This window comes from Danio aesculapii, chromosome 21, assembly GCF_903798145.1.
Source record: "Danio aesculapii chromosome 21, fDanAes4.1, whole genome shotgun sequence".
NCBI classification, from domain to species: Eukaryota; Metazoa; Chordata; class Actinopteri; order Cypriniformes; family Danionidae; genus Danio; species Danio aesculapii.
The window spans coordinates 24,397,571-24,411,121 of record NC_079455.1 but is presented as its reverse complement, the minus strand read 5'-3'; the positions used below and the strand labels follow the sequence as shown (position 1 = coordinate 24,411,121).

Here is a 13,551-nt window from a genome sequence, read left to right as displayed (position 1 = left end):
ACCATATTAAATGTCTTATATTTTGTAGTAAGTATTATTATACTGATGTAAAAATTTTGAATAAAAATTTATATTTTTATAAAAATTCTATTTCATAAAATCTAGATTTATTATTATGTACATCCATTATTATTATTGTTATCAGTCATCATGAAATGCTTCATCTTTGCTTCATCTCTCTTCTCAGCGAGGACTGCTGGAGGTGATGTATGAAATATTCAGGCTCCCTGTTCCTGTGGTGACACAAGATTTTATTGAAGCTCTTCTCAGTGTGGGTGAGTGTTACCGCTGTCTGCTTGCGCTGATTAACATATTCATTTCAGACATCAATCACGTTTGAAGTCAACTCACAGTGACTGAATTATGTTCTAATAATGCCCTTTCCAGACCCTAGTAGGTTTCAGGACAGCTGGAGACTGTCAGATGGCTTTGTAGCGTCAGAAGCAAAAATAATACTTCCACATAGGGCACGGTCCAGGTAAGAGCATTTACTGGGCTTAATTAACTGTCAAACTGGGTTAGTTTAAATCAAGGTCAGCCTTGTATGCATGCAGCTTCAATGTCTTACGTGTGTGTGTGTGTGTGTTTTTTTTAATCTATACAGACCTGATTTGATGGATAACTATCTTGCTTTGCTGCTTTCTGCCTTCATCCATAGTGGTCTTTTAGAGGTAAATATACACTTGTTAAATAGTTATTTAAAAGTCACATTGAAGTCATTGAACATTAACAATTTTCTGGGAAAAGAGTGCCATAAAAAATTATGCCAAATAATTCAGAACCTTTTATTAAATCATGGCATATCAGAATTGTATTGTTGACAGAATAAGAACTCTTACAATATATATATATATATATATATATATATATATATATATATATATATATATATATATATATATATATATATATATATATATATATATATATATATATATATATATATTTTTTTTTTTTTTTTTTCAAATATTCATTATATTATTAATAATTATGTAATTATTACAAATATTATTTTGAAATTGTGTTCAGATATGATAATGTGTTCAAATAAGCATCCAGAGGGGTATTGCACATAAGTAAAATAAGGGCTTAAGCTGGCATTTTGAAGCTATCCTGGTTGAATTTAGCCTTGACTTGCTGTTGCATGAAAGCTGCCTTAATTTAAGTTAAATTAGATTATTAAGTTACCATGGAGATTTGTTCTTTGTAGCTAGCCTGCTCCAGAGCAGGCTAACAACCAGGCTAAGATAAATCCTAGCGATCTATATCTTAGTTTTGTTGGCAATGCTACTAAAAATTAATGTGCTTTACAGTCAATCCATGCTCTTGGTTATTTACATATATTTTTCAACTATTAGAAGAATCTTTCTTCCGAGCTTATTTGAGTTCTGTTGCATGGTTATGCTACATTGATTTATTTATCTACAACTGTTTAAGTTAAAGGTTTGATACTGATTTGAATTGAAGTGGTGATGAGGTCTTAAAATATTCTGAGAAAGTCTTTAAAAAGTTTTAAAAAGGTATTGAAATTATCTTTAGGATTCCTGCATATACTCTGATCTGACATTGTGATATTTTGTATTTCTGCGATATGAATACAATTTCATCAGATGGCTTGATTAGCTCTATTTGGGAGTAAAAAAATCATCAGTTTAGATTGACGGTGAGTCAGGAATAAAAATAAAATAATTGCAAGCAAGAATAGTTACAGTATCGCAGAGAAAAAAAGTGAAATAAACAGTGCTTTATGTTTATTTTCAGAGAGTCAAACAGTATTCAGGTACATAAATTGAATAATGAAATGTATAAAACACTGTATAGTCATTGTATTAATAATTCCGTAAAAGTGTTCTTCATTAAAGTTACAAATGTTGTACGTTATGGTGCCTGAATGCTTTACACCAGGGGGGCTCAAACCTTTTCTTATGAAGGGCCAAAATCCAAGCTTGATTAAGAGCTGTGGGCCAAAAGTAAATATAGCAAACTGTACACAAACAAGTTACATTAAAGTTGCCGTGGATAATTTCCTAATTTATTTAATAATATTTGTAAATGAGTAGAAAAAATTACTTGCATCTAATCACATTTTTTGAAAATGTATAATATTGTAACTAACTTATTACAATAATACCATAAAAAAGATTTTAAAAATCCAAACAATGGAGTTTAATGCCAAATCTAAATACAATAGTCATGCTGAACCTTGCCTTGTTTTACACGCTGATGTCTTCTGCTTTGTCACCTATTCGTTAAGTGACAGTATAATGTACATTTAAAAAAAAATCTGATTAATTTACAACATTTAATTAAAATATTGAGCTTTTTTTTGTAGCTCAATAATAAAAACAGACAAAAGGTTATATTAAAATAGAAATGAGAATCTCTGTTAAAGGCTTTCCCCAACCCATCCCAATCATTTTCCCTCTGGCAGGCCAAATAAAAGAATACAAAGGGCCAACTAGGCACTAGTTAGGGGATCTCTGCTTTACACTCTCCTGATATGCCTTTAAGACATGCAAATGATAAAGTTTGACTCTGTTATGGTTATATTTTGCAATCTCATGTATTCTCAATTGTTGATCACATATAATCTCAACTTAACATTGCATGTCCTGCGATGTGACTATTAAGGACACACACACATTGTGATAATGATTGATGCTTAAACGATATATTGTGCCGCCCTAATGATGATGATGCTGTTGTTGTTTTTTAGGGCCTGGTTGAAGTGATCACTAGCAGTGAAGATAGTGTTTCAGTTCGTGCAACTATCCTCTTAGGAGAACTCCTGCATATGGTACGGTACTAAAACGAGGACAACTGTTCATACAGCACACTCGTGTAGTGTACTGTATATCCCAAATGACCTTGAGTTACCTTTATTTTGTTTTCAGGCCAACACCATTCTCCCTCACTCCCATAGTCACCACCTGCACTGCCTGCCCACTCTAATGAACATGGCTGCTTCTTTTGACATTCCTCAGGGGAAAAGACTGTAAGTTAGCCATCTTGCCCTACATAGCCAGCAGCACAGATAACACAGAGTCAGAGAGAGGCGATTATTTATTTTGATGGAGCTTTGTGTTTTGTAGACGGGCGAGTGCTGCGGTCAATTACTTGAAGAGATTTCATGAGAAGAAGAAGCGAGGCCCTAAACCCAATAGTCTTTACTTGGACCACATTGTCCGCAAATCTCTGGCTGCTCATTATTGTCGGGATCAACACCTCAGGCCTCAGAGAGACATTTTTGTCATTAAGGTAGTTGCTGTTCACTGTAGGAAAGATATTGATGGATTTCATTTCTGAACGTGGTCTGCATGATTGATGTGTTGTTTAGGACACTGAGGAGGCCCTCATGATGAACCTCAGAGACAGTCAGATTCTCAATCATAAACAGAATTTGGAGTGGAACTGGGTCCTGATCAGCACCATACTCAAGGTAGGAGTCTTTCTTTTATTTTAATTGTGGCGTTTAAAGAGTGTATTGAGTTTACAGGTAGCCATTGTTGATGGAATAGATCTCATACTCCTATTTTTCAACATTGCATATCAAAATTATTATATACATATAAACAAAGTTCCTTTAAGGCAAGTCATTTCACTCGGCGGCCGTCTTTGAAACACCTCTCGGGCAGTATGCTCGAGCATTCTGTCTAAATGAGGAAACATGAAATTCTCCAAAACTGTTTGCCAAGTCTATGATTACATTATATATTTGGAGTCACCAATAAAATTAAACAACAACCGTCTCATACGTTTTGTTTCTAAACGTTTAATCAAACATAATCAGCATTTTTTTTCAGGTTGCCCGAGCTAATATGCACGCGCACTCAAAAGGAACGAGATCACGACACCAACCTCTTTATGGTGGTACACATTATCATCTTCTGGATAATGCTTTGTCTAATAACGCTGCTCTATTGCAGTAATCCACAACTTGGTCTTGATGGCGAATCTCCTCCAGAAATGAAAGTGACTCTGTGTTTACAAGTATGTGTGGGTTTTAGTAGTTGCTGCTGTCATGTGATGTAAATTGAACAGGACGGACTCATACAGATTACAAAACCAAAAATTGTTTATTTTCAAGTGTAGTGGGTTCATTTTATAGTACAGATTTCAAGCTTTATGTGGATATATTTCTTATGTCTGTGAAGCAAGTATTCACTGAGATTCTAGTGTGTTTGTTGACCACATAAACTGTCATAAAAGCACACGTCTGGTCTGAGTTTCTCCCCTGGAGAATCTTCAATCTATATCGATCGCTGATTGGCTCCTGTACTAGTAGACGGGGCTTCATTCACCATATTGACCGTTACACTTTTCCCCATTCAAAACCATACGAGTGCCATGTCTTGTGTATTCTATAGTCTTTGACATTTATTAGAATATTAATATAAAGTAGTATTTAAATGTGTACACACTACCCATTAAATTTTTTTTTAAATTTATGATCAACGAGGCTGCATTTTACTTCTCAAATACTTAATTAATAACAGTTGTGAAATATAGTTTCATTAAATATCAATATCTATTTAAATATATTGTTAATGTAATTTATTCCTGTGTATTCCTATGAATTTTCAACATTAATACTCCAGTCTTCACTGTCATCAGTCTTAAAATGTTCTAATATGCCCATTTGGTGCTTAAGAAACCTTTCTTTTAATGATGAATGCTGAAATAAAATATTTATTTCATTTAATACTATATTAAAATATATTATTTAATATTTACTAGTATTTTGTAGAAACTGATCATTTTTCTTAGGATTATTTGTAAAAAATGACAGCTTTTATTTGAAGTTTTTACTTGAATTTATCAAGTTTTCAAGTATTAATTTCTTTAAAACAATATTTTGAACAGACGGATGAGGTAGTCAACATTAAAAGTGGATGCAAAAAGTTTTTTAAAATTGTCCTAAGACAAGAATAGGTGTTGTAGAATACTTTTAGGACAACATTGATGAAAGGTTTTGATCCATTTCAAATGTTGACTACTCTATGTCTCTGAAGCTTTGATGCATGGCAATCAAGCATCACTCGCATTTCCCCAAATGTACAAATGGATTTGTTCAATGTAGCGTCTCTCTTAATGAGTTATTTTTATTCCTGCCACAGTGGCCAAATGTCAACCTTCGGAACAACAAAGAGGAACAGATGCACAAGTATGCAGATTTTGGTTTCCTGTTCTAGAGATCTATTTTATGCTTTTCATTTGGTCCACCATTCACCACAGTTCCACCACTTCTTCCACTTTTCAGATTTGTGCGAAGGCTGCTCTTCTTCTACAAGCCTAGCAGCAAGCTGTACGCCAGTCTGGAGCTGGACTACAGCAAGGCCAGACAGTTAACAGTAGTGGGCTGTCAGTTCATCGAGTTCCTGCTGGAGTCAGATGAGGTGAAAAGAGAGAACTTGAGGCTACTTTTTGGCCTACCATCACTGTTATATAGTTCCATATCTGTGTTTCTTTGTTCTTTCCAATTTGTCTTGTTTTGTTTTTTTTCTAAATGATGTATTATTTAAAGGGTTAGTTCACTCAAAAATTAAAAGTAGTTCATGATTTACTTAAGGCCCTCAAGGCATCTTAGGTGTATACTGTATGACTTTCTTGTAGTTGAATTCAGTCATAAAGTTAATTTAAAAATTATCTTGGGCTTTTCCAGCTCTACAGTGGTCGTAGGGTGTAGGGTGTTTTTTTTCAACATTGGTAGATGTTTTTTCTAAAGCAAGTCCTATAAAGCATATCTATCCATTATAAAAAGTGTCTCAAATGGCTTTGAGGGTGAATGAAGGTCTCCTGTAGCAAATTGATGTGTTTTTTGTAAGAAAAGTATCCATATTTAAATATTTATAATTAATAATTAAATATTTATCGGCTTTGTGTAACTCCCAGCAAAAGACTGCCATGTTCTTTTTCTTCTTCTTTTTCTGAAGTGCATTTTTTGGTGCCACCAGCTGGACAGGAGTGTAAAGTACATGCATACTTGAAACTAATTTAGAATTGTGTTGAAGAAAGAGAAAGAAATCGCCGTCCTCTCTAGTTTGTGACAGTAAATGCACCAAAAATTGCACCTCATAAGAATAAGAAGAATGTAGCAGTCTCTCACTGGATGTTACAATTATAATTTGTTTTGGTCCTTTCGAATAACAATAAAATCCTTACTTGTTACTTAATTTTCACATCTGTCTCCTTAGGATGGCCAGGGTTATCTGGAAGACCTAGTGAAGGACATAGTACAGTGGTTGTCCTCTTCCTCTGGGCTGAAACCAGACCGTAGTCTTCAGAGCAATGGCCTCCTCACGACCCTCAGCCAGCACTACTTCCTCTTCCTTGGCACTCTCTCAGCTCATCCACAGGGCGTTAAGATGCTTGAGAAGTGCGGTGTCTTCCAATGGTTGGTGATTGTGTGTTAACTCCTTTAACATATAAAAAAATGTTGTGTTCATGACTAGCTTAATAAATATCCAGTCCTGTTTCCTGAGGGTATTTTTACTGCAGAGTTCAGCTCTCCAAATCTAGTTAAAAACAACTGAATCCGCTAATATACATCTTACATGGTGTAAACATAATGATTAACAAATGCTGTTTATATTTAAATTTATTTATAATATGGTAATGTATTTCAAGCAGAAAACATTCTGAGGGTCGTCAGAAATGCTGGCGGTATCTGACTAAGTTTAAAAAAAAAGTATATGAGTATGTATGATATGTAAAATATTCAAGCAATACAATGCGACAATACAGGGTGCTTTCACTGCTAGTACTTGCTGTTGGTGTAGTGTCTCAGAAGCCTTATTAAAAGTCTGTAAGGCTAACAGGAAAAAAAATTGCATTGAAAACCTTGAATTGTATGTTTAATTGACACTTCACAGAGCCCCGCCCCCTTCTCTGTGTCTGACAATCTTTCATTACCAACCATGATCCTCCCCTATCAATTTGTGCTCTGCCCTGAGAAATATGGAGTAATATGTGTACAAATTACATACTGATTTCAGATAAAAATATCTGCATTAAAGGTGCAATATGTAAGTTTGACGCCCAGTGGTTAAACGAGGTATTACATTCCAAAACATTAATGTAATCATAACAAATGCAAGCGCAGGTTGCCAGATGACCAACAGAAGCGAGTCTCGAGCCTAAAGGCTGATTTAATCCGCGCCATTAATAAAAGCAACGGCACACGATAGAAGAAATATTTTCCATATTAAAGGAAGTTTTTGTCCTAACCAACACCTCGAATTGATATATTAGAAACGGCCACACAACCATATCTATTTTATTCACAGTAAAAAAAATATATTCAGCCTTTCAGGGTACCTGCTGTCTGCATTGTAAGGCCTTTACGAGCACATTTTTACAATTTTTTTTTTATGTTACTCTACTATGGCTGCTTATTGTGGCTGTTCTGCTTGTGAGAAAAAGTAGCAGGATTTTTTGATTGGCTGGATTGCCTGTCAATCAAACTGCCTGCGAATGGTCAATTATAGTATTCATTTATACTGTATAAATCAGATATACTATAGGCAACCATTTATTAGGGTGTAAACTAGCAAAAAACTCAAAACCAGTAGTATAACACGGATATAAATTATCTGAAATGTTATACCACCACATTGACACACTGTAAAAAATAAATGCGTAAAATTTACGGTAAAAAACGGCAGCTTTGGTTGCCAGTACTTTACCGTTAAAAATACAGAACAAACCGCAGAAGTAATTTCTCTTTTTTTTACGGTAAACTACCGTATTTTATTCATTTATAGAGGTAATATGTCTGTATTTTGAATTACCAACATCTACACGTCTTTTGTTACACAGTTAGACACGTTAACACAGCCATATGCAGGTGATGATGAGGAAGTTACATAATGAACCAATCCTCATCACAATCAACTTTCCCACAAGCAGAAAAGTGTATCAATATATAGAAGGTGCTCAGTGTCATTCACACAGCTACTAAACACCAGTATGGTAATACGCATAAAATTAAAGTCATGAAATAAACATTGTTTATCAACATTAGATGTAACATAAATCTCTAACGTACATAACTGATGGGGAAACAACTAAAAAGACCCATAGTAATGTCAACAAAAAGCATTAAAAGTGATGTGCCATACAGGGAATTCTGGGAATGTCAATTTATGGTTATTCACCGTATATATTAAGGAAACATACTGTTAACCAGGTTACAGATTTGTACTGTAGCAGTTTTACAGTTTTTTACCGTTGAAATCACTGCTATTTTTTACAGTGCAGGCTACTTTTTTTTTCTTCAATAATCTAAATAATCTCATTCACTAATAACCAAAAATTGTATTGTTTTATTCAGATAAGATCACGCATCCCTATTTTATAGCAAACCTTAAAAAAATCTACAATATGTTTGTATCTACACCTCTTGGTTGTTTCTGCAGCCTCCTGAACGTGTGCTCACTTAAGAACCAGGACCATCTTCTGAAGCTGGTGGTCTCCACACTGGACTACAGCCGGGATGGTTTAGCTCGGGTCATCCTCTCAAAGATCCTTACCGCTGCCACTGACGTAAGAAACAGACCTGCTAACCTTTAACCCTTTAATCGTGTTTACCGTAACTGAGCCATGCTTAGCAAAGCATGCTGGTAAAAGCATTGCCCAAATGCAGCTGCAACAGGAATTTAAGTCTTGAATGTTTTTTTTGGCACAGAACTGCAGGTTGTACGCCACCAAGCATCTGCGGGTGTTGTTACGAGCTAATGTGGAGTTTTTCAGCAACTGGGGCATTGAACTGTTGGTGACTCAGTTACACGACCGCAGCAAGGCCGTCTCGGTGGAGGCTTTGGACATACTGGATGAGGCCTGTGAGGACAAGGTGAGTCTATAAGGCCATGTTACATTGACATTGAGATATTTATCTTAGCAGAATGTCATGTTATTTATCTGAGGCAATAAAATGTGTGTTGATATTGGAGCCGTTTGTGATTCAACTGTGCAGTGCCAGTGTAATTTTGTTCCAGGAATCTTTCATTGAGATCTGTAAACAACCAGTTTTAAGATCAAGCTCTGTGCCAGAATTTCAACGATTGAGCTTTAGGATGGCTTGTGAATACATGCCTATTGTCATAACTGATGTTCTGTCTGTTCACAACATCTTAGGCAAATCTGCATGCTCTGATTCACATGAAGCCAGCACTAACTCACCTGGGAGACAAAGGTGTGCTGTTGCTGTTAAGGTAAAGCTTAAATATTTCCTGTTTAACTGCTATATAAAACTCACAAGATACTCTATATAATTTGTGTCTGCCTAAATTAATAGCTCATTTCTGAGAAGTATTTAAAATAATGGCCAATCTGATGAAGAGATCAGTCTTGTTGTCCTAAATAAAGTAATATAGTGAAATTCCTTTCTGTTTTGATGTAATTCAAGTATATGTGATTCCTCTGGAAACTTTCCATTGCTCCAGCTTTCAGTGTCACATGACTCTCCACAAAGTGTGACAGTAATATATTATGTTTTTACATTCCCATGTACTTTTTTAAATGAATAATAATTCAGAAAAAGACCTAAAAAGGATCTGTTTTTTAGGGTTCTTAAAAATTACACTTATAAAAAACTATTATATTATTGTTGTTTTAACTAATTGGTTTCATGATTTCATTTAATTGCACATGCTTTATGCCATTTCATATAAAATAACATTTTACTTTTTAAATGGAGTGTATAAAAGTAAAACATGAAACAAACTGCTTGTCTTTTTAATCTGATGATGTGGCATCCATTTCTAGGTTTTTATCCATTCCCAAGGGGTTCTCCTATCTAAATGAGAGAGGATATGTCACTAAACAACTGGAGAAGTGGCAGAAGGTAGTGTATCTATTCCAAGTGTTTGGGAAAGTACTAATTGCATTAACCATTCAATGTGTATTCAATTTACTTTGTCTGGAATGTAAATCAATTATTCAATAAGTCATTTTGGTAACACTTTACTCGAAGGGGTGTTCATAAGACTGTGAATTATGCATGCTTAAAACAACTGTCATTAAGTCTCATATGCTCAGTTAAAAGCATGACACTGTATGTTATGACAACGTGACAGGATTAATATTATTGTAATGAAGCCCTTATGTCAGGAATTTTATAACAATTATTCATATTTTTTTACCTTAACTACAGTGATACAAGCTAAATTTAAAAAATATCAGATGTAAATAACACTTACATTTTTTTGACAAGAGTAATGTCACTTTTAATGAGACACTTTAATGACACTTTAATGAAATACAGTTTGTTGCACTGAAAAAGTGGTCAAAAATATTCATGACAATAATATTGGCCCTTACTGTTCTTTTTCAGCTGAAAAGTACTTTAAATACAATAACATTGTAACTAATTACACCTAACATTGCTATGCACAAATAATTAAGTTATAATGCGCACATTCATGCATTTATTATTTGTCCATACATTAATAATATACTTGAATGACAGTTAATGTGGTCATATTCAGTCAACCAATTGTGCCTGTTGTTTCCCTGTAGGAATACAACCTTAAGTATGTGGACCTCATAGAGGAACAGTTAAATGAAGCACTTACTACTTATCGTAAACCAGTGGATGGGGATAACTATGTGCGACGGAGCAACCAAAGGTATTCCGGTTTTCCCTGAAGCTTTTTTTCTATATAAGATTTTTTATTAGTTGTCTATGATTTGAACGAAGCCATACAAAACCTCCTCAGCCTTAGACAAATCTTTCTAATAATTTTCTTACAGGTTACAGAGACCAAATGTTTTTCTTCCTGTGCATTTGTATGGACAACTGGTACATGATAAGACAGGCTGTCATTTGTTGGAAGCTCAGGTATGTGTTATTGACTTTCGACTGGCACTGATGGAGACTGAAGTCCTGACGTAGTGCATTTTTTTCATATAATGAGTCTCTTTCTCTTTTTGCCAGAATGTAGTTTCAGACCTGAGTTACACAGTGCGCTGCCCATTGCTGGACAAATGGGAGGGCATCAAACAGCTTAAAGCTGCTCTTTGGGCCCTGGTGAGATGTAGTGTTTGTTGAGGTTTTTGTTATTTGTTACAAAAGAATAAGACATGTTGAAGCTTGTTTAACCTTTGGACTTTTTAGTAATAATTGTCAAAAGCAGTGGTAATGTTATACTCCTCACTCTGTCTGCCTTAAGGGAAACATTGGCACGTCTAACTGGGGACTGAACCTCCTACAGGAAGAGAATGTAATTCCAGATATTGTCGCTCTTGCCCATGACTGTGAAGTTCTGTCTATTAGGGGGTATGTACTCTTTATTACAGCACTACTCTACATATGGCCAATAAGAGTCAATTAATGAAACTGTGTTTTAGTCTAATCTACATATGGCCAATAATAGTAAATTGATAAAACTGTGTGTTAGTCTATTGGCTTTGGAGATTTTCACAGTGGGTTCTTAAAGCAACTCTCCACTTTTAAAAAATTAAATAAAAACTAGGGATGCACCGATATAGATTTTTTGGCTGATAACCGATAACTCTTAAGATTAGGAGGCTGATAGCCGATATATTATAACCGATAAATCAAAATATTTCAAAATGTTATATTTTTATACAGTAAACAACTGATTTTGTTTTTAAAAAAAGGTTGAACTGATCTTATGAACTGAGTAGCCTCTTCCTCAATGTGAAAAAAGCTATCATTTCAAAATTCAAGGTGATTGCATGCCAAAAATCAATTATTTCCTTTTCTTTGCATAGCAGATTAACATGCAGCTTGACAGGTTAAATAACAAAATGGGATTTAATTAACAAACAAGTAAAATAAATATATTTTAAATAAAATGAAAATGAAAGAGCTAAGGATTGAAACCAGCTCAAATGTTCTTGAATAAAACGTGTTACAGTAATGTACAATGTTAAAATATGTAATGTTTTGAGTGGTGTTTTGACAGTTCAGAGCCACCGTACAGGCGCAAACCTAAATACAGATATTGTTACTTTAGAAATGCGGCATGAATTCGTCCCATTTGGCGTTTTAGATTCTTTTAACACATGTAGGTGTCAGACAATGCTTCTATGTTTATTCTTGCTGTCAATTGTGGGAAAAAGGATTGATAAAAGGTTTTATGTTAAACCGCTGTGAGTTTGAAACTTTTACTGCAGGCACTGTGCGAATCAGAGTCAGATTTGTCCTGAAGTCAGATTTTGATACAACATCTGAGCATTGAGCACAGATAACTTTATGACAAACACAGAGCATAATATAAAGACAGAATGTGGCGAATGGGTGAGAACCTCTATGCTGGATTCAAAGACTGGCACTCATCTCCCCGTCTGCTGTTTGGGCTGCTGTGAAGGCTCTGTCGGCTTTCTATGTGTGTGCCTGCTGATAGCCATCACGTGCGCTCATTATAATCATTATAAATACACAGATCAAACTGAATACAATCTTAAATCACATCACACATGGCAAGCAACACGTTGATAATAACAAATTATCATATTAGAATACAAACAACCCAACCAGTTGTTTAGCACGTGTGCATCGCTGCTAATATGTTTACACATGTAATATTCTTCCTGAGGTGATTTAAACTGAAATTACACAATAGCTATGTCTCCATCCAAAAATGCTAATTAACTTTATGCGCAAAACTGGGTTGTCACATAAAAGATGTGCGAATAAAGCAGCGTTTCCATCCAATGAGTCAAAACGAACAAAATCGACACTTCCTGATTATCTGGCGGCAAATATCAACAGTAAAAACATCATTTGCTGCGATAAGAGAAGCTGCATGAATCTTTTCTTCATTTAATAAATGACTTCAAGGTGTGAGACTCGGAGCACAGATGCTCTTGATTCTATAATAACACTAATACTAAAACAATTAAGGCATTTTAGAATGACCAAATCAGCCTGCTGATTTATCCATTCGCACACATTTTCATCATCACATGAAAAATAACATGACCTTCGGTGTAAGTGTTTCCAAAGTTTATCCTACTCAGTTATGCGCATACGTTTTTTTTATCTGCACTTTTAAAAAGTATGTGCATCTTGGCGTTCCCATCAACCGAATTTCTTTGTTTATTTATTTTTATTTTTTTTGTTATTTTTTTTATGTGCAAATCCATAATGCGCATAAAAATAGGTAGATGGAAACGTAGCTAATGACACTCTATCAAACATATCTACAATGATAAGGAATATGGTTACTTAATGAGTTATTAACGCACAGCAATACCACACAAAGAAAGGACAGACTTTGAAGGAATAAATAATGTGAGGAAAGCTCCGTTATAGTGCACTAAACAAGTCTGAACAAGTTTAACCCACGCATGTGCGAGGCAGGCAGTTTTGTACAGTTACGTAATCTATCGGCTTAAAGATATCGGCCTAATGTTGACATCAGACCGATAACGATAACAATAAAAATAGCATTTATCAGTTGATAATGATATGGTCACCGATATATCATGCATTCCTAATTAAAACTGTACTCGATAACAGTTGGGTTTTATAATTTTTTAATACAAAAGTGTCTGGGTCTGGCAGGAGCACATCATTAAATT

The 13,551-nt window shown here is 34.8% G+C and overlaps 1 protein-coding gene across 1 annotated transcript in view; it reads left to right on the top strand.

Annotated features, from left to right (window-relative positions):
* rictorb (RPTOR independent companion of MTOR, complex 2b) overlaps window positions 1-13,551 on the top strand; it is a 48,052-nt gene that overhangs the window by 19,630 nt on the left and 14,871 nt on the right. Inside the window, exons 12-29 of the mRNA XM_056445819.1 lie at window positions 188-275; window positions 388-478; window positions 605-671; window positions 2,717-2,797; window positions 2,895-2,995; window positions 3,093-3,258; window positions 3,338-3,439; window positions 5,118-5,164; window positions 5,261-5,396; window positions 6,195-6,394; window positions 8,418-8,544; window positions 8,687-8,851; window positions 9,136-9,212; window positions 9,766-9,844; window positions 10,519-10,628; window positions 10,753-10,840; window positions 10,937-11,029; window positions 11,172-11,278. Coding sequence (XP_056301794.1) covers window positions 188-275; window positions 388-478; window positions 605-671; window positions 2,717-2,797; window positions 2,895-2,995; window positions 3,093-3,258; window positions 3,338-3,439; window positions 5,118-5,164; window positions 5,261-5,396; window positions 6,195-6,394; window positions 8,418-8,544; window positions 8,687-8,851; window positions 9,136-9,212; window positions 9,766-9,844; window positions 10,519-10,628; window positions 10,753-10,840; window positions 10,937-11,029; window positions 11,172-11,278 — 1,925 coding nt within the window. The remainder of the gene's footprint in view (window positions 1-187; window positions 276-387; window positions 479-604; window positions 672-2,716; window positions 2,798-2,894; window positions 2,996-3,092; window positions 3,259-3,337; window positions 3,440-5,117; window positions 5,165-5,260; window positions 5,397-6,194; window positions 6,395-8,417; window positions 8,545-8,686; window positions 8,852-9,135; window positions 9,213-9,765; window positions 9,845-10,518; window positions 10,629-10,752; window positions 10,841-10,936; window positions 11,030-11,171; window positions 11,279-13,551) is intronic.